Source organism: Leuciscus leuciscus (genome assembly GCF_965113295.1).
Source record: "Leuciscus leuciscus genome assembly, chromosome: 10".
In the NCBI taxonomy this organism is placed as follows: Eukaryota; Metazoa; Chordata; class Actinopteri; order Cypriniformes; family Leuciscidae; genus Leuciscus; species Leuciscus leuciscus.
In genome coordinates this window covers 32,524,847-32,543,853 of record NC_138734.1, presented here as the reverse complement: position 1 = coordinate 32,543,853, position 19,007 = coordinate 32,524,847, and the positions used below count along the sequence as shown (strand labels likewise).

General features: G+C 36.2%; 2 protein-coding genes across 2 annotated transcripts in view; one reads left to right on the top strand and one right to left on the bottom strand.

The window, feature by feature from the left end:
* Positions 1–1,227: 1,227 nt before the first annotated feature.
* On the top strand, positions 1,228–17,624 carry mlycd (malonyl-CoA decarboxylase). Its single transcript, XM_082181958.1, has 5 exons — positions 1,228–1,964; positions 9,633–9,745; positions 9,839–9,995; positions 10,264–10,416; positions 16,196–17,624. The coding sequence occupies exons 1-5, from the start codon at positions 1,419–1,421 to the stop codon at positions 16,739–16,741; spliced, it is 1,515 nt and encodes a 504-aa protein (XP_082038084.1). The 5' UTR covers positions 1,228–1,418; the 3' UTR covers positions 16,742–17,624.
* The window catches only part of cdh13 (cadherin 13, H-cadherin (heart)), a 417,024-nt gene continuing 408,339 nt past the window's right edge, over positions 10,323–19,007 (bottom strand). The window contains exon 14 of the mRNA XM_082181942.1: positions 10,323–10,410. Within this exon, the coding sequence (XP_082038068.1) occupies positions 10,391–10,410 (20 nt within the window). The 3' untranslated portion in view covers positions 10,323–10,390. The remainder of the gene's footprint in view (positions 10,411–19,007) is intronic.

Genomic DNA, 19,007 nt, shown 5'->3' with positions numbered 1-19,007 from the left:
TGGTCGGACAAAAAGGTATTCCCGCCTCAAGATCACGCCATTGGTTGATTTTGTAAGAGAGCCGTCTCTACGTTTTCTGATTGGCTAACACACCGCGGTTATTCTCTTGTCAAAGAAAAAACATAATTCCGACAGTAAAGCACTCTTCAGAGAAAGATAACAGTGATTTCTCCGGACAATAACTATTAAAATAATATTTAAAATAATATTTAATCATTATAGTATTATACATGTGTTAAAATATCATTTGTTATGGTCTGATTTTTTAAAGGCAAGACACCACGGTGAACTGGAGATTTTAACTAATAGCCTTCTTCACCAGTTGATTAATCACAGTACAAAAAGACAATTGTTTTGTATGACAAGTTTTCTGAAACGTTATGTTTAAATACTCAAATAAGGCGATTTCTTATTAAATATGCATTCATTTGCATACATTTCCAGAACAGAAATCTGAACTTTTGATAAAGACTTTATAGAATAATTTAATTGTTTATTCATTTATTTATTTACTTATTTTTGCTTTGCATTGCCTTCTTTTTGCCTTTATTTTTCCTTTTACTAAAATAATTTAGCTGGGGAGTACTGTGGGGAACAGGGTTTCCTAGCCTTCAAAATCTCAATTTAATCCCCTGGGCTCAGTTGTTCAAACGTTATTGGATCAGATTGGATCAAATCTTGAAAATGGGTTGTTAAAAAAAAAGGGATTCTGAAATCAGTTTAGAACACATAATCCAATCTTGGTTTTGATCTGGATCAAATCACCAGTTTGTGTTGGAAAGTTTTCTAGTAATATTGGGATACCCGATTATCCCAGCAGAAGGGTGGATTTCAGGAACAAAAATGTAATAAAACTAAGACTGGTCAAAAAATAACATTTGTATCAAGTAATACACACACACACATTATTTTTTTTTATTTTTTTATCACTGTTTGTAAACTGCATTGGCACTATTATAAGAGATGAACCTGACAAAAGTTATTTGCGAGCGAACACAAAGTTTCTCAGGTGAACGCTACACAAAATTGTCTGAGAGAAGGCAAAAACATTGAAATATGTGTATCTGAAAGTGTAAATGAAAAGGGTATCTGGATCAGGTTGATCCAATCCAATTTTGCTTTGAAAAACCAGCAAAAAAGTAAAATGCACAACATGGGATTTCCAAATCCAGATAATTCTGATCCAGATTAAACTTTTTGGAACAACTGGGCCCTGGTTACTAGTGTTATCATTTTTTTATTGCATAACAGAACAATAACAACAAATACAGAGGATCACAATGCATTAAGTTGTTCTTTGTACTGTCATGCATTTGACATACAATTGTGCACGGTTTCTTTAAGAGATCCCGGAAGTAGATGTGCATTTCAACGTTGTATACAAGGTTTATTTCTGGTGCGAATTTGTCAGGCGCACAATGACACCTTTCCACTTATCTACAGCCGCGCGCTCTTTGCTAAAGTATTATCGACACAGAGCTGTATTAAAAACGGTCCTGGGACTCAGAGCGTGGGAGTTCAGAAACATGTATCCATGCACTTCCATCGCAGAGCACAATAGCATGGAGGAGATCCTGAAAAAGACAGTGGTCCCATTGCCCACCTATGAGATGAGAGAAAAATCTCCACCTCCACCTGAATCCAACAGTCTGGAGTTTATGCTCTTCTACAAGAGTTTAGAGAAAGAGCAAAGACTGGAGTTTCTCGAGAAGTTATCTCATGATTTCGGGGTAGATCACAGATGGGCTTCGGATCTGGCTGCGAAGTTGCTGGACACTCAGGGGCGGGATGTGGCCACGATCCTGCAGGTGGAGGACAGGTTACGGTACAGTTTGACACCTCGGTACCGACAGCTCCTCACGCACATCAGCAAGGTTCAGGGAGGGGTGAAGTTTCTGGTGGACCTCAGGGCAGATCTCATCGAGTTCGCATCCTCAAAAATTAGTGACAGCCCACATATGAGGGTAAATACTCATCATTTCATCGTTTTATGTAGATATCAAATGTAATTGTTTTTGGGGTCATTCCAAGAAAAAAAGGTGGAGTTTGTGTCCTTCATACAGAGGTATGAAGGTACCTTTAAAACTAATGTGTTGCAGTAGTCCTTTTAACAAGTAACTAATTGTGTCACATTTAATGGAAAGCAATAGGCTGTTACATTACAGTTGCGTCACCTTGGCTGGGCTTGCTTGTTTGTTTTTAATAACAAAAACAAATAGCAAAAAACGAAAGTTCTATTTTTGTCAAATATAAAGACCAAAAGTGAATTGATCAATTCACTTTTCACACCAAAAGTGAGATGATCCTTTTATGATCCAGTGCACACAAAGACTCTGCTCCTTACTCTAAAATTCTCTCAATAAATGGGAAAGCAAAGTAACTTGCTTTACTTATTTGAAAAAGTAACTCAAATATTTTGTTGTAAATTTTAAAGTAATTTGTTACTTTACTACTTGAAAAAGTAATCTAATTAAGTAACTCTCCTGATTTTAGTGAACTAAAAAGTTGAGTTGTCCCCAGGCTATGAGCATAAACCTTTTTTTTTTTACCATAGTAACAGTTTATTATTTCCTATAGCTTTTTTTATTTATTTATATTTATTTATTTATAACTCTGTTTACATGATTTTGTACAGTAAATAGCTGGCTATCGAAAACGTGATATGTAGGAAAATCATCTTTTTAATAAACACTGTGTGTCATGGAATGACCTTTTGGCTTTTCAGATGGTGTCAGCATTCCTAAAAAAAGAATGTCTTTGGTTATGACATGGCGTGGAAACTTGTGATTTGCCCTTTCCCCTACTTTAGATCCTGGTGGTCTCTGTTTTCACATGGCTGGTAGTGTTTGGTGCCAGATGACCTTTGTCCCACATTTGTGAACGTCACAGGCTTCAGCTGTGACATAGTTTGTAATGTTTCGGTGCCAAATATACGTTTGAATTCATGGAATACTGTTTTAATTTAAGTCACGACGTCACATGGACACATGTCTGTGTGTACAAGTCAGTCCAACATTTTGTTCCTGTTTTAGCTCCTCTAAATTTGGTCAAATTGATACAATTTCTCATCTGTTAAAGAAGATAAATTATTTTTGAATTAATTGTTCAGAAAGCAAGAATGTTTTTTTTAATTTGAACTTTATGTTTTTATAAATTTTAGATTTTTATCCCTTTTTCCCCCCTGCAGAATTCTGCAGTATCGTAACACTTGTCATTCCCAAAATTCAATAAATCCCCTTGCATGTTTGTGTGTTAAATATTTTGTCAACTTTGATTATGCTTTCAGCTTCATTTTACACATTCACCATGTTTAAAATCCTTTCTACAGAATCCAGAGATCTTTTCCCTCAAATTCAGTGTAGAAAATGTGAAAATATTTGGTCGTACTGAGAATAAGCCATTCATTAGGATTCAAGTCTGGTTTGGTCATTTCTCTGTTAAAAAATTGTTTTTCATTCCATGAACTCAACAGATTGACACTGTTTCTCCTCAAAGATTTATCTGGAATTGGTCTCATCTGTAATGCCCTTGATGGCAACAATCATAGAAAGATAATGCCATGCTTCACACAGCATACACTCTTAAAAATAAAGGGTCTTGGCATCTATGGTTCTATGAAGAACCTTTAGCATCCATGGAATCTTTCCATTGCACAAATGGTTATTTATAGTGGAAGAAGGTTCTTCATATTTTTAAGACAGCCTTGCTTTCATTTGCAAACAATTTAATGCGGCATCTACTTTGAATAAGATCTATGAGGAATTACTGCATGTTGGGCTTCATTTGATTTGAGTGTTTTGAGGCCAAGTAGGTCTTACCAGACCAAAAAAAAAAAAATTATATATATATTTCAGGTTCTCTCTCATGGTGCCTAGCAAACATCAGTATGACATTCTCAGCCTTTTTCAAAAGTGAGTTTTTCTGTGAAGTGCAAAGAAATCATTGAAGTCTGGACAGTTTCCCCCATTTCAGCCAAAGAGATGTGCAGTGCTCTTAGTGTTGTAGACGGCCTCTGGGTCACTTGCACAGTATCTTGTCCTGATGCTTATTTTTGAAGCAGTCCAAACTCCAATGTTTTTCCCCCATTTTGTTACAAAGGACTTCATAGTGATTTTTGGAAAGTTTGAACTTCTGTCAGTGTTTTTATATAGCCTTCTCAAGTGTTATTTTTATTTTTTGGAACACAGGTGGATTGAAAAACATAAGAATTGAATACATGAGGTGAATTGTGAATAAGGGTCTGATTTACTAACAGCTTGCGCCAGCGCAAACCCTCTTTTGGCGTTAAAACAAACTACCATCAGGATTTATTACACGCAGTGAAAAAATGTGTGCTGAACAGGCATGGGCACAGTTATTTTTGCGGTTCAATTTACTGGTATTTGCGCCATTATTTACCGCCCAAAAAAGCATGTTTTAAACCAGACGCTATTTGTGCTGCTCTTGGTAGATTGTGTTGGTCATCCGTGTTCTTTAATGTGCACGTCATCAGTAGAGCAATTACATAACTTTCCACTCCCATCGGCACTTTTATGGGATTGCACTCTCGTGTTAATTTGGCCTGCAAAGTAGATCTGGCCCTTGATGTTAAAAAAAGAATATTAGTGTATTGCTTACTACACACTGGCTACTATTTCTTAAAAGTAAAATGTGAAAAAGTACTCAAGTGCTCAATATATATATATATATATAGGTTCCAATATTTTGAGTACTTGAGTATTTTAGTACTATATATATAATATATAATATATATATATATAATATATATATATATATATATATATATATATATATATATATATATATATATATATATATATATAATATAATATATTATATTATATTATATATATATATATATATATAATATAATATATTATATTATATATATATATATATAATATAATATATTATATTATATGTATATATATATATATATATATATATATATATATATATATAAATTGCTGCAATGCCATAGAATAATCATTTTTGGTTCCTCAAGAAACCTTCCAGTGAGCAGTTTTAAAAGAAGTGTTTAAAGAACCTTTTCCACTATAAACAACCATTTGAATATATGATACAGAATTACTCTATACAATTTCAATTTCAATAGGTTGTAATTTGACATAAGAGTGGGAAATGATCAATGAAAGCTGAATACTTTCTGAAAGCACAATTGATGTCAAGCTGACATTCAGCCAAGCAATAATTTGGCCACATGACCATTCATTGTGTATTCTGCACTTCATTTAAAAGCCCTTTTACCTGTTAGTGAGTGTTAGCACAGCTCTCAGCGTTGGCTTCCCTTGCTTCTCTCTATCTATAATAATATTGCATTACAGCATATCCCCAAGGAATGCTTCAGAGAAACCGTCTGGCACACCTCCAGCCCACTAGGCCCTATCAGAAATCAGATTCTGTGTCATTAATATATCTGAGTTAGTGACGGTGGGGTGAAATAGCAGCCAGATGCAGCGTAAGGAGGTGTCCTGTCACCCAAACTGTCCATCAGTTGAACCATTGCTAAGATTAGTCACTGTTGCAGGCTCCGCAAGCTTAATGAATTGAACAGCGCAATTTTGAGTAAAATGTGTTCATAAAGTGATAAAAAAAATACATTGGGTATTATTAGTACATGGACTGGAATGAAGTGTGACATTGCAAATGCAAACCATATTTTCTTCAACATTCTCACTGCTTCAAATTAATAATCAGGAATATATTAACATTAATTTACCTGTTAATTGGGAATCACTTCTCAAGATTGGTGTAAAAATAAACTGCTTTAGTACTCTGTTTACCTTATGTTGGTATTATAAATGACTACAACAACTCTGATTCACCACAGAGAGTGAAAACTAGATCCAAAACCCATAAACTGTGAACTAGCATCTGAACTGATTTAGCTTACCTCCTACCAGCCAGAGTGCTGAAGAGCAAAATGCATTAAAATGACAATAATCGGTCAAGACAGAGAACTGCTAAGATGCTGAGCTTTGCAGTAAACTTTAATCACACTTCCCAAACTCTCCCGAGCAGAATGATCAGGATCCCAAAGAAATGTCAGTTCAAATCTCTGGGCAGGTGCACCTCTTGATATATAATCGATAAACAGATGTAGTCTGTCTGGACTCAAACAGGTGTCCTGCAGATTTCATCAGAGTCTGCATTGTATTGGACTCTCAGCAAGCTTTCCACAGTTTTCCTCAGAGCAATTTAGGTCGACTGCACTGATTTGCCCTCTGCAATATTAGTGATTGAAAGTTACGTTGGGTGCCTTGTCAGTAAGCCATTTACATTTCCTCAGTCCATTAGTTTTGAGATTTACATTAGGTTTATATCATAGCAGGAGTGGTCTACTCTCTGAAGCATTTTAAAAAGAAAAAAAAGCATTAGTGATGTACTGGGGAAAAAAAAATCTTTGGCTTGAATCCTAAAACAAAAACAGCAATAACTATGTCAATTTGATTAACATTCTAATATTTCTATATGCCATTTCAACATATTTTACTAAGCTGTATTTATGAATGTAATATTTTTAAAGTGTTTACGTTTATGTGTTGCTTTTGGTGTAAAAAATATATATATATACAATTTTTTTTTTTTTTTGCTATTAAAGGAGTTCACCCCAAAAAATATTATTTGGACCCTATTGACATTTTAAATATATCTTATTTTGTCTTTCATAGAGGAAAGAACATCATACAGGTTTAAACCACTAGAGGGCGAGTAAATAATGACCGAATTTAAATTTTTTGGGTGATCTATCCCTCTAAGCCATTTATATATTTTACAGCATATTTTACAAAGCTACATTTATGATTTTAAACGTTTACTTAAAGCCTTTTTATATAATGCATTATAAAGGTATTTATAATAATTGTTATAATGCATTATATATTTTCTTTAATTATTGTAAACAAAGTTAAAATCCATTATAACATTTGCAGAATTTTTGTTACATCTGAAATTACTAGTTTGTCATGTGTTTTAATGCATTATACTTGCTAAAGGTGAGTTTAATGAATAGATAAGTATTATAATAATGTATGAAAGTAAGTATTATTATAAATATTATAACTGTGGTTACATTTATTCATGAGACCATTCAATACATTATAAGGTGCATTACAAGGCGAGTAATTAATGCATTCAGTACTTATGATATAATTATAAGGCATTACATAGAAAGTATTACCAAGTATTTTTCTTAAATGCTCACGGTGTAAAACAGGCTTTCATTTTTTGTGTGACCAGGTATTGCTCTAATGCCATGATTTCCTCCATTTGCACCTGCCGTCTCCACTTTTCATTCATGTCGGTAAAATCTGAGAATGTCAAAAGCCCAATTTCAGGTGCAGGCATTGACACGTCCTTGACATTCTTGCTTTTGTGCAGTGCAGATTCCACGCAGCAAATGTTCTCTGCCCTTTTAAGTTTCAGCGTGGCAAAGGTTTTTCTAGCACTTTGGTGGGATTAATAATTTGTGTGATCTCTGCATCTGCCTTGACGCTTATAGTTTAGTTTGAGTTAGATATCTTCCCTTCTCTTAGGCACACAAGAAAATATATGAAACGGCCCAAACAGTGCGGTGCTTTTGAAAGTTGTGGCCTGCAGTGCGATGGTACATATCAAAGTTGGATTCCACTTATGCACGCTTGGCCTCAGAGAAAATTCAGCCGTGTAAGCAAATACAAAACTCTTTTTGGGCGAATACATTCAGCTGCTCTGAATTTGAAGGTAGAATATCGAATAAATGCTTAGAAGTAATTTCCCAGCCCAGAGAGGATTTGATGAGTTTAATGTTAAGTGGAACGGTGACTTCTGGGGAAGCCATTGGCTGTGGATTGCACTCTGAGTAAAGCTGAGATAGACAGTAAAGCAAAATGCTGTAGACTCCAGTTCTGTCCCCAATGTCCTGCTTTCCTTGAACAGCCATCCTGTTTTCAGGAAACACTACAACCTGAACTTTGTTAGATTGTTTTGGTGCTATTGAGCTATTGGGAGCTTCAGACATCTTACCTTCACACCCCCCTGGTTATTTTCTACATGCAAATGCATCACTTAGTGGCACATTTATGTATGCTGATCTAAGCAAGCGGGTTTTATAGGGAAAAGCGTGCTGAGAAATGATAATTCGAGATCTTTTGCTTGCAGGCACTGCTGAAAGTGCTACAATAAGGTCAGATTTGACGTGTACTACCTATAGATGAGGGCGAAGCACGCACAGACGGCCGGTGTTGATGTTTGATTGACAGGCCCACAATTATTTTAAGCGCATGCATCTGTGGGACAGGCTAGCCTAGAATTTTTAAAGCTGCTTTGTGTGAGCGCGCCAGCGACTAGATCTAGATATTTGTATGTGTGCTGTGTTGCTCATCACCATTATGAAAGAAATCTGACCCTCGAGGGAGAGTGCAGAACTATATCTCATGTTGAGAGCAACAGCTCTTTGATGAAATGGAACTGTGTTTACCACAGAAATCTTTCAGCGTCCTCGGATGGACGCTAACACCGTTCCCTGTGCTCTAATGAGAACACCACCAGAGCAAATAAACAGACGCTAAGAGCTTCAGAGGGAAATGAGACTCCTCTGAAAGTGTTGTATACGGGACAGATGAAATGGCAGAAACTGTGAGTTGGTGGGGTTGCTTCACAATATCTGTGAAAGCGCCTGTGAAATATTAATTCCACCAACGGAAGCCGCACACTTTATAATTAGGCACCATTATGAGCGCAGCTGTACTGAGAACGCTTCTTGAAAATCGTTGGGTATTGCACATGAATTATAATATTAAACCGGCAATGATCTACACTTTTTGCTGCATATAATTTTTTTTTCCCTGAAATCCATTTATAATATTGGACTTCAGGGGAAAAAGTTTTTTGCACATGATTTAGTTTTGCATGATCATTTTCAACACTATCTTTGACCTTTATGATTAAACAGGCTGGTTTTGCAGCTATACTTTTTAAACCATATGTAAATAACCTATTCGCAAAACCATTTTTAGGGCCCGAGCACTGATCGTGCGAGGACCCTCTTGGAATTGCTCCATTTTTGCATTCCAAACCTTGCATGTCAAGGCGGTTCAATTCAGTATTTGCATATGTAACTTTAGGTTTGTGTTGGATTTGTTGTGGAAAAATATAAAATAAACATTTTTAAAACATTAATTTAACAGTTTTAATTTTAACATAACTCACATAACTTAGAAAAATGTGTGTGACTGGAATCACATTTGAAAAGTAAATGATTCCTTTTTATTTGAGTCTGATTGATTTGGTTTAATTCGGGTCAGGTTCAATCCAGGGTTATTATGGTTAACTAAAACGATTAAAAACTTATTTATTAATGAACTTATTATAACTTTTTGTTAATTGAAATAAACCTGAATTAAAATTAAATGAAATGTAAATATTATATTAAAAGTTTGTTGAAGCACTAAAATTAAACCTAAACCTCATTCAAAATATTCATAAAAAAGATAGTAGGCTACATAAATAATAGTATATATATTTAAAAAAATAAGTTAAAACTTAAAAAATAGGGGACTTTATATAGGGGACGGGTTCACTTCTCACATTCTTCATCTGTTCTTCTGTGTTTGTGTATCTCGGTGTGTTAGGATCTGAACAGCACTCTGAAGAGTCTTCTGTCAGAATGGTTCTCTGTTGGGTTACTCCGACTCGAAAGAATCACTTGGCAGTCCCCTTGCGAAATCCTTCAGAAGATCAGCCAGTAAGATCTCTCTCGTACGTGCAAACATTTCCTTTTTATTTGACGTCCCAGTTGAGCCTTTTTTCTTTTCTATTCTTTTGTCTGATCCTACAGGTACGAGGCGGTCCACCCTGTGCGGAACTGGACGGATATCAAACGCAGAGTGGGGCCGTACCGTCGATGTTATGCCTTCACCCACGCTTCGATGCCCGGAGAACCACTGGTGGTGCTGCATGTTGCCTTAACTGAGGACATAGCAAATAATATCCAGGTAAATACAAATGGAAACCACTTTTTTTTTTCTTCATCACAAAGAATAATTGATGGCTTGATGGTTAAAATTTAAATAGTGTAAATGTGTTATTGGGTCCATGAATGGTAGAAAGTGTCCTTGTGCAGGATCAGGCAAATGTATTCAGAGACAGTAGTGGAGTGATAGAGAGAACAAAAGAAAGTGTGCTCAGAATGTACAGAAATCTGCCAATGCCTCCAGTGAGTCCCCTGTGAGTCTGTTACTATGTGCCTCTTATTTTTCCCAGGGAATCGTGAGAGAGTTTGCCACTTTAGATGCAGACGAGGATGTGAACAAGATCAATGCTGCCATCTTCTACTCCATCTCCTCCACTCAGGCTGGGCTGCAGGGGGTGGAGCTTGGAAATTACCTCATCAAGAGGGTGGTCCGAGAACTGCAGGTGGGCAAATGAATGGGAACATAAATCATAAAAAGATGTTAGCGCTGGTTATGTTCATCACAGCTGTTTTAAGAATTATTGCATCGAAAACTCGTTAAATGAAAAAATAAATGCTAGGAATCCCCCTATATATAATGCTATAATAATATAATAAACTATTATAATAATGAATCTGTAATATATTACTAACAGAAACTAAAAGGGTTGATATAGTAATTAATAAATGATTTTAGACATTTCTTCAAATAAACAATAGTTATTAAAGGAAAAAAACAAAAATTCAGTTTACCTCTTGATTTTATAATTTTTAGCAGTTTTAGCAGTTTGATTTTTAAAAATATATTATTATTATTTACATTAATTACATTGGGTTTAAAAATTACAATGTAACATCTTAAATTGTGGCGCTTATGGCGTGAGATGCTGAAAAAAAGTTAATATAATGCTTAAAACAATATATATATGAAGAGTTCAGATGCAAAAGCCTCTAAATGCCATCTGAAATTTTCTTCTAGGATGATCATTTTTATCAAGCTCGTATATTTAAGTTCAATAATTTCACTTAAATGGCAATGCAAATTACCTATTAATTGTCATTTAAGTGAAATTACTGAACTTAAATATACAAGCTTTATAAAAATGATCATTCTAGAAGAAAATTTCAGATGGCACTTAGAGGCTATATATATATATATATATATAATGTAATGCAATATAATGCTTAAAACAATATATAAATAATAATAAATAAAACAATATATAAATAATAATGAATAAAACAATATACCGACTTATAAACAAGTTCTAAAGCCGCTTTGAATGTCTAATCAATAGCCTCTTTTACAGTCTTTACTGGTAAATTAACATTTTTACTATATCTTTCTATGGCAGAAATAGTAAGGGTAATATGTAGTTTCTAAATTGAGCAAGAGTTTTATGGTACGGTATAATGGTACTGTAATTGTATATATGGTGTGTTTACTAGAAATGTCTATATGGTAATTTTCCAGTAATTTACCAGGTTTAATGTGTGAAAGGGGCCTATGTTAATCTATAATGTAATGTATTCACATTTTGTCAACAAATACTAAATGCAATTTAATGCAATTAATTAATTGGCATTTTGTAATGAATTCAATAAAAAAATGTAATTGATTGACAACCTTAAATACTATAATATGTTTAATATATTTGTCCCACAGCATCACCTAGTGCCAGGCATTGTACATTTCTATCTACATACATTGTGTGTTTCTATCTGGAAGGGAGAAAAAAGCAGGAAAACTAATAACATTTCAGCTGTCACCCTCAATAACATGAGGAAGGAGGGACACATGGCATGTCACAGAGCTGCCTCTTTACTAGATGAAGGCGGGATTAAATGGAAAAGAAACGAGAGGCACTCAGGTTTATAGATTTGGATGAGTTTTTCTTCAGCAGGAGTGTTGGTGAAACAACGTGCCGGGTGGCTGTTTGTGTAATAGAGGTAAACCCTAGTAAAGAGCTCTCTGCGAGCGGCTGCAGTTCTCTGAGTGCTGATTTACCCGAATGAGAGATTGAAGGCATCATTTGAGTGGAAATGACAGCTGATAGATATTATTTCGTGCAAATTGTGCATGTTGATGCTCTGGATTTGTGTTTGAATTAGATTGTTTTTGAAGTATGTGTGTGTAGATCGCTCTTTTATCTTTGAATCGAATTCTCTCCATCTCAGTCCATAAATATTCACATTAGCCTTACAACCATATGTGACCCTGGACCACAAAACCAGTCACATGGGTAAATTTTTTTGAAATTGAGATGTATACATCATCCGAAAGCTGAATGAATAGGCTTTCCATTGATTTGTTAGGATAGGACAATATTTAGCTGAGATACAACTATTGGAAGATCAAAAAAATTAAAACAGAGAGAAAATCGCCTTTAAAGTTGTCCACTTATGTTTGTGATTGTGCTGCATTCACTCACAAAAATAAATGTTTGATATCTTTACGGTAGTAAATTTACAAAATATCTTCATGGAACATGATCTTTACTTAATATCCTAATGATTTTGGGCAAAAAAAAGAATTATCGATAATTTTGACCCATACAATGTATTGTTGGCTATTGCCAAAAATATACCCGTGCTACTTGTGACTGGTTTTGTGATCCAGGTTCACATATTTTCTAGCAAAATAAATTTTTTTTTTTCACCAGTTATAGTTGCTATTGTAAATTATAAATAGATTTTTTCCATTTTCTGAAGAACAGTGGCAAGTTTAACTGTTTAAACAAGTTAATGAGGATTTCTTTTGTCATTATTGTTGACAGTGATTAAACTTGAGGAAAAGTTAGTGTAATCATGTAACCTTTTAAGAATTGTTCACAAAAAGATTCTATAGGGAGCAAAAAATGGTTCTTCTATGATATCACTGCGAATACCCCCTTTTGGAACCTTTTATTTTTAAGCATGCAGGTACTTTATACGTTCTTTCAAACTACAAAGACCTTTGTCAGGGTACCACCATATTTAATTGTTGACAGGAATGAAAACGAGGCAGTGAGGGATAGAATACAGTGCATTCATTGGATTGTACTGTTGTTTAACAACAATCCGATGAATCATCTTTCTGAAAAAACTTTCAGTTTACAAAAACTCCATAAAACGGTTTTAAAAGTTGTGAAAATTACGTGACCTATAATCTTTGTACAGTGCGTGCCATTGTAAAAACTGTACGTCTGTTTCTCACAGCCTTGTTTTCATTCAAAATGGCGTCTCACCCGACTAAGGTCTATAAACTTAAGACAAACATGTCTTCTCAAGTTTTCACGGTTAAGCAATGAGAACGATTTGGCTCGACGGTGGAAAATCATCTATAGATGCCAATAAAGAACCTTTATTTTTAAGAGTGTGAGTGTCTGAGCTCATCCTTCCGCTGAAGAAAGAGTAAAGGTGACTCACCATGCCACAAGGGGACGATTGGCGTGATGGATGGATGATATACAGAAAAAAAAGAGGTGGAGAAAGGTAACGGCGTGATTTAGGAGAAGAGGAGGAGGGTTTGCTTGTCTTTCAGCAGAATCCTCATGGGGCTCTTTTGCACTCACTTTCTGTCTTACATTCACTCTCTTCTTGTCCTTGCTCTTCATTCTCTCTCTTTCTCGCTCTCTGTAGCTTTAAACCTGCTGACCGATGTTTTACAGTAAATTGAGTTGATGAATGAAAGGTGACCCTTGGACATGCTTAATCTTCCTTCTCTCTGGCCTGTCTGAAGGAGTGATACATGGCAAAGAATGAAAGCGAGAGAGAAGTGTGATGGACTTGAGATGTGGAGGACTTAAAATCTCAGCTCCTCTGGGGCCAGTCTGACACATTTGGTTTGTTCAGTGCTTTCTTCTGGTTGAATGTGGGCGTAAGAGGGAGAGAAAATGAGTGTATCTATGCCCCTGTGGGCGAAGAGAAAGAGACACTGTGGACTTGTTCAACATGGTTTTTAAATCAGCACAAATGGAATGTGTGGGATAGGAAATAAGGAGAAAAAAAGAAGATGAAGTAGAGAGGATATACTACTGTCCAAAAGTTTATTTTTTGAAAGAAATGAATTGTTTTATCCAGCAATGATGCATTCAATTGATTAAAAGAGATAGTAAGTACATTTATAAAGTTATAAAATATTTCAAATAAATGCTGTTCTTATGAACTTTCTTTACACAAAAAAAGCAGCACTACTGCTTTTAACATTTATAATAATAGGAAATCAGCATAAAAACAACTCCATATCAGCATATTAGAATGATTTCTGAAGGATTATGTTACACTGAAAAGTAATGCCTGCTGAACATTTTTCACACATACTTTAAAATATATTAAAATAGGAAAGTTATTTTAAAATTGTAATAGTATTTTACAACGTTACTCTTTTTACTGTATTTTTGATCAAATAAATGCAGCCATAGAGAGAAAGACGGACGGACGGATGGATGGATGGATGGATGGATAAAATAATTTATTAATTTGTGCATGTGTTAGTATAGATATTTGACAGTTTATAGACAGACAGAGACACGATTAGGGTGACCACCATCAAACAAACCAAATGTGGGACGATTATTAGTTTGTGTGGGACAATATGGGACGTTACCAACACTAAAACATAACCTGAAACTGTAATGTTTATCTCACTTAATAAAAACATTTGTATTCTGCCTTTCAGCTGATAAAAATACTTTGTTCTTTAGTCCCTTCCAGAAAACACCATTACATCACAATGTAACATAACATGTCTTTATTTTTCATGTCATTTAAATTCAACATCACTGAGCCCAAAGGCAGCAGGCATCATGCAGATATCTATTTTTGAAACAGTTCTGACCATGTCCAACAAAAATCCAACAAAATAAACAATAAAATATAAAACAACATGAAATTAGATAATTGACAGTCTTATATATTAAGATTATATTAAACCAAAAACTTTAATATTTTTTTTTAGAAAGGATGGGAATTAAAACAACCACAGCAGGCAACAAGTTGATAAATTATGTTAAATTTTAATTTTAATTTACCGAATTATCCATTTGTTTTCTGAGGGGGAACACATGGAACGAATCACCGCTCCACATTTTGATTGACAGCCGTCACAACCCACTAGTGACCGTGTTTACTCCTTTCCTTTCAACCATTGGATAGGATTTAAAAAACGGCTATTGTATTTGTATTTCTGATGAAGCGCTACAAAAAACAAAACGAAAAAACACAGAAACTGAAAAACTACACCGCAAAAAGAATAAATAAAATGCTTTGTTAAAAAGGCAAAAGAACGCATGCACGTTTTCTTAAAGGGATACTTCACCGTTTTTTCATATTAAACTATGTTATTCCCTTAACTAAAACGAGTTGATACATACCTCTCTCGTCTCAGTGCGTGCACTAAATCGCTGTCTTGCGGCGAAACTTTGTTAGCACTTAGCTTAGTCCAGTTCATTCAATATGGGCCAAGCAGAGAAGCTACCAAACACCTCCACGTTTTCCCTATTTAAATACAGTTACTTGCGTAGTGTAACTCGACCTAGGACGGTGACACAAAACAAAACGTTGCGCTTTTCTAAGCGTGTAAAATGGATAACTATATTGTATGGCGGAATACCATAGCAAGTGCTTGGAAGCACTTCGACTTCGGCGCAGTAATATCTTCACTCGTGAAAAATCCTCTCACCGGCCCCCGCTCCCTCTAGTGAAGATATTACTGCGCCGAAGTCGAAGTGCTTACAAGCACTTGCTATGGTATTCCGCCATACAATATAGTTATCCATTTTACACGCTTAGAAAAGCGCAATGTTTTGTTTTGTGTCACCGTCCTAGGTCGAGTTACACTAGGCGAGTAACTGTATTTAAATAGGGAAAACGTGGAGGTGTTTGGTAGCTTCTCTGCTTGGCCCATATTGAATGAACTGGACTAAGCTAAGTGCTAACAAAGTTTCGCCGCAAGACAGCGATTTAGTGCACGCACTGAGACGAGAGAGGTATGTATCAACTCGTCTTAGTTAAGGGAATAACATAGTTTAATATGAAAAAACGGTGAAGTAACCCTTTAATATGATAATTAAAAACCAACAGACTGATGAAAATGCGGGACATTTTCTCAATATGTGACGTGCAGGACAAGGCGTGAAAATGCTGTGCGGTACAACGCAAAGCGGGACGTGTGGTCACCCTAGACAACTGGTTGGTTGGTTGGTTGGTTGGTTAGTTAGTTAGATATTTAAGAGTTAACTGTCTGTTTATCTTTGTGTGCAGAGTGAGTTCCCCCACATGGCCCAGTTCTCCAGTCTGTCTCCCATCCCTGGCTTCTCCACATGGCTACAAGGGGTTCTCGGACAGCACAAGAAGGAGGGACGTGCCACGGAGCTCCTCTCTGAGCAGGAGTGGCGGGAGGTGGAGGATGTGACAGGAGCTGCTCCCGGTGCTCCGGCTCTGGAGGCCCTGCGCAGGCTCATCGGCACCAGCGAGTGGATCCGCTCGGATCGCCTGATCCGCTCTCTGGAACCTGCGCTAATGCGGCTCTGTGCCTGGTACCTGTATGGAGAGAAACGACGGGGCTACGCCCTAAACCCTGTTGCCAACTTCCACCTTCAGAACGGTGCCACCATGTGGAGGCTGAACTGGCAAGCGGACACGAGCCCGCGGGGCATCGCCAACTCCTGTGGCATAATGGTTAATTATCGCTACTTTTTGCAAGAGACCAGCACTAACAGCGCTGCCTACATGCAGAATAAATTCATCAAGGCCTCGGAGCAGGTGCTGGGACTGGTGTCGCAATTCCAGAAGAGCAGCAAACTCTGAATCAAATCTGTGGCTCTGCATTGGGACAAGATGATCTGCACTTAAATTCAGGGTTATCATTTTTAATATCTGATCTGCACTGGGTGGATAAACGCAATGAGGGTTAAACGAGCCTTATACAGATCCATTGGGCTCTGCGAGTGAAACCAGATTGTGTCACATTTCATTTTTAGTTGAGATGGACATTTGTACTCCGCCTTTCTGAAAGACAATAATCCAATAAATCTAATTTTAAAGGGACATTTTACTCACCCTGAATATCTGTATGAATTTCTTTCTTCTTAGAGATTCTTCTTGCAGCCTTTCCTCCAACAGTAATTCACAATGACCACAGACATAGTGTCCAAAAGGGATGATAAAGCATTAGTATTCCATGTGATTTGTGCACTGTATTACATGAAGGTATTCAACAGCTTTTTGTGAAGAAAAAAATGAAATGTGAATTGCCATACACCATTTTTTTTTTTTTTGTAAGGTGTGCCAAATACCCATTAATTTCAAGGAAGAAGAAGATAATTGTCCAAACGATTCTATTTGCCTTGGCCCTTTTCAGCAGTGCTTGAGTTATGCCTCTGTTTGATTAGCTGGTTGCTGATTTTGATGTGGACTTATGCTACACTTTGAAAGACTGTGGGTAATGAAGCAGGACAAATCTATCAGCCCCTGTCATGTCTTTGCCTTCTCAGCGTGTGTATGTAAGAGAGCGTGCCAGCGCGACTGAGTGGAAGCTGCTGTAATAAATGATGTTTTGATTCCTTCATTAGTGTGATCTGATTCACTGTGAAATGGCTGTCTGTATGTTCAAATGTGACTCAATGTGCACACGATTGTGTGCTAGCTACAAATATTTATTTATATATAAAAATTCTACTTCCAAAACTGATTTTCTTTCTTTTGTTTCTATTCTAAACATGATGTGCTATCTCGGATGTTTGATCGATATTGGGCAATGGAGGATGTTCAAACGTTTTTAACAGGAGGACAGCACACTATCTCGTTGGGCCAGATCCTATCACATTTGGACAGATCCGTTCCATGGCGTTTTAACTGGCGGTGTTTAAAGAGATTTAGCACTCTCCAGCAAGCACTTTATTCCTCCGTGACTCTGGTGTCTGATAACAGACTGCAGTGTTCAAGTAGGCCTCCTGTCTTTTTCTCCCTCTATTGTTGTGTAAAGTATCTCAGTGTAAGTTGACTGTGAAATTGCATTTTTAACTCTCAAAGGAGGCACGCATCTCCCCCCTCCCTCCGTGCGGTGCCCTAAAATCTAATGAAGTGAGAAATAAAGCTAAAATGAATTGATGATAAATTTATGATATTCACTTAAACTGAGCACGAGGTGGAAACGGAACAAAGAGGACAATGTTTAAAGGATGCCCTTGAGGAACTCCTCCCACAATGAGAGAGGAAGAGAAGAAAAACACATCTGTAGTCACAGGCCCAAGGCTGGATGGCCTTACTTGACAACATCAAGTGCTTTACTATGAGGCAAATACATGGTTACCATAGCAACAGCTGGACAACTTAGTATAACTTCCACGACACGATCCAAACGCAGTAAATTTGTCCTCTTCAGATTATTATTTTTTTTAAATCTGAAGCTTATTTAGTATAAAATATGTGTCTGTTTTGCATTATTTGAATGGTTTTAGGACATTTGAAGTGAAACCGAAAGGCTATTCGTGTTTACCGTCTCACAAAAACATAATGGATCAGGAAGTGAAGTGTAAAGAGTAGGCTAGTCATTCATGAAAAAAGACTTTTCCATACAAGTAAAATATCCAGCATATTTCCAAGCGAACAAGGATTCAGTTGGCGATTATGACCTAATCATTTTGTTTACTGTGCTAGTAGCGCTACTTGAAAAAGATGCATTTTGAGGACTAATGGGACGACTCTGGGGAGGACTAAAGGTGTTGCTCATCATTTGTATTCAGACTTTACAAATAAGCCTCAGGTACTTGTTGGTATTCAAATCATGCTTCATATACAGGCACTCACAGAGATGATGAATGGCACAATTTTTGAACCATTAAATGAAATTATTTTGGTAGGATTTAGAAACTTATATTAATGGAAAATTGGGATGTTTGATGGAAATGGAAATACGTGTGTATTTTTATAAACATTGATTCTAAATATTTTTTAGAATTACATGAAAACTTACATTATGCAATTTTAGGAGAATACCATACACAAAAATAAATTGGCTCTTTAGGCATCTTGAAAAAGCGGCACAGAAACCAAATCTGAAGCTGACAGACAT

What these genes read in the sequence shown, in the direction of transcription:
- mlycd (XM_082181958.1), top strand. Translation starts at nt 1,419, where the DNA reads ATGACACCTTTCCACTTATCTACAGCCGCGCGCTCTTTGCTAAAGTAT. An exon ending in ACATAGCAAATAATATCCAG is followed by an intron (nt 9,996 to 10,263) that starts GTAAATACAAAT and finishes TATTTTTCCCAG; the next exon opens with GGAATCGTGAGAGAGTTTGC. An exon ending in GGGTGGTCCGAGAACTGCAG is followed by an intron (nt 10,417 to 16,195) that starts GTGGGCAAATGA and finishes CTTTGTGTGCAG; the next exon opens with AGTGAGTTCCCCCACATGGC.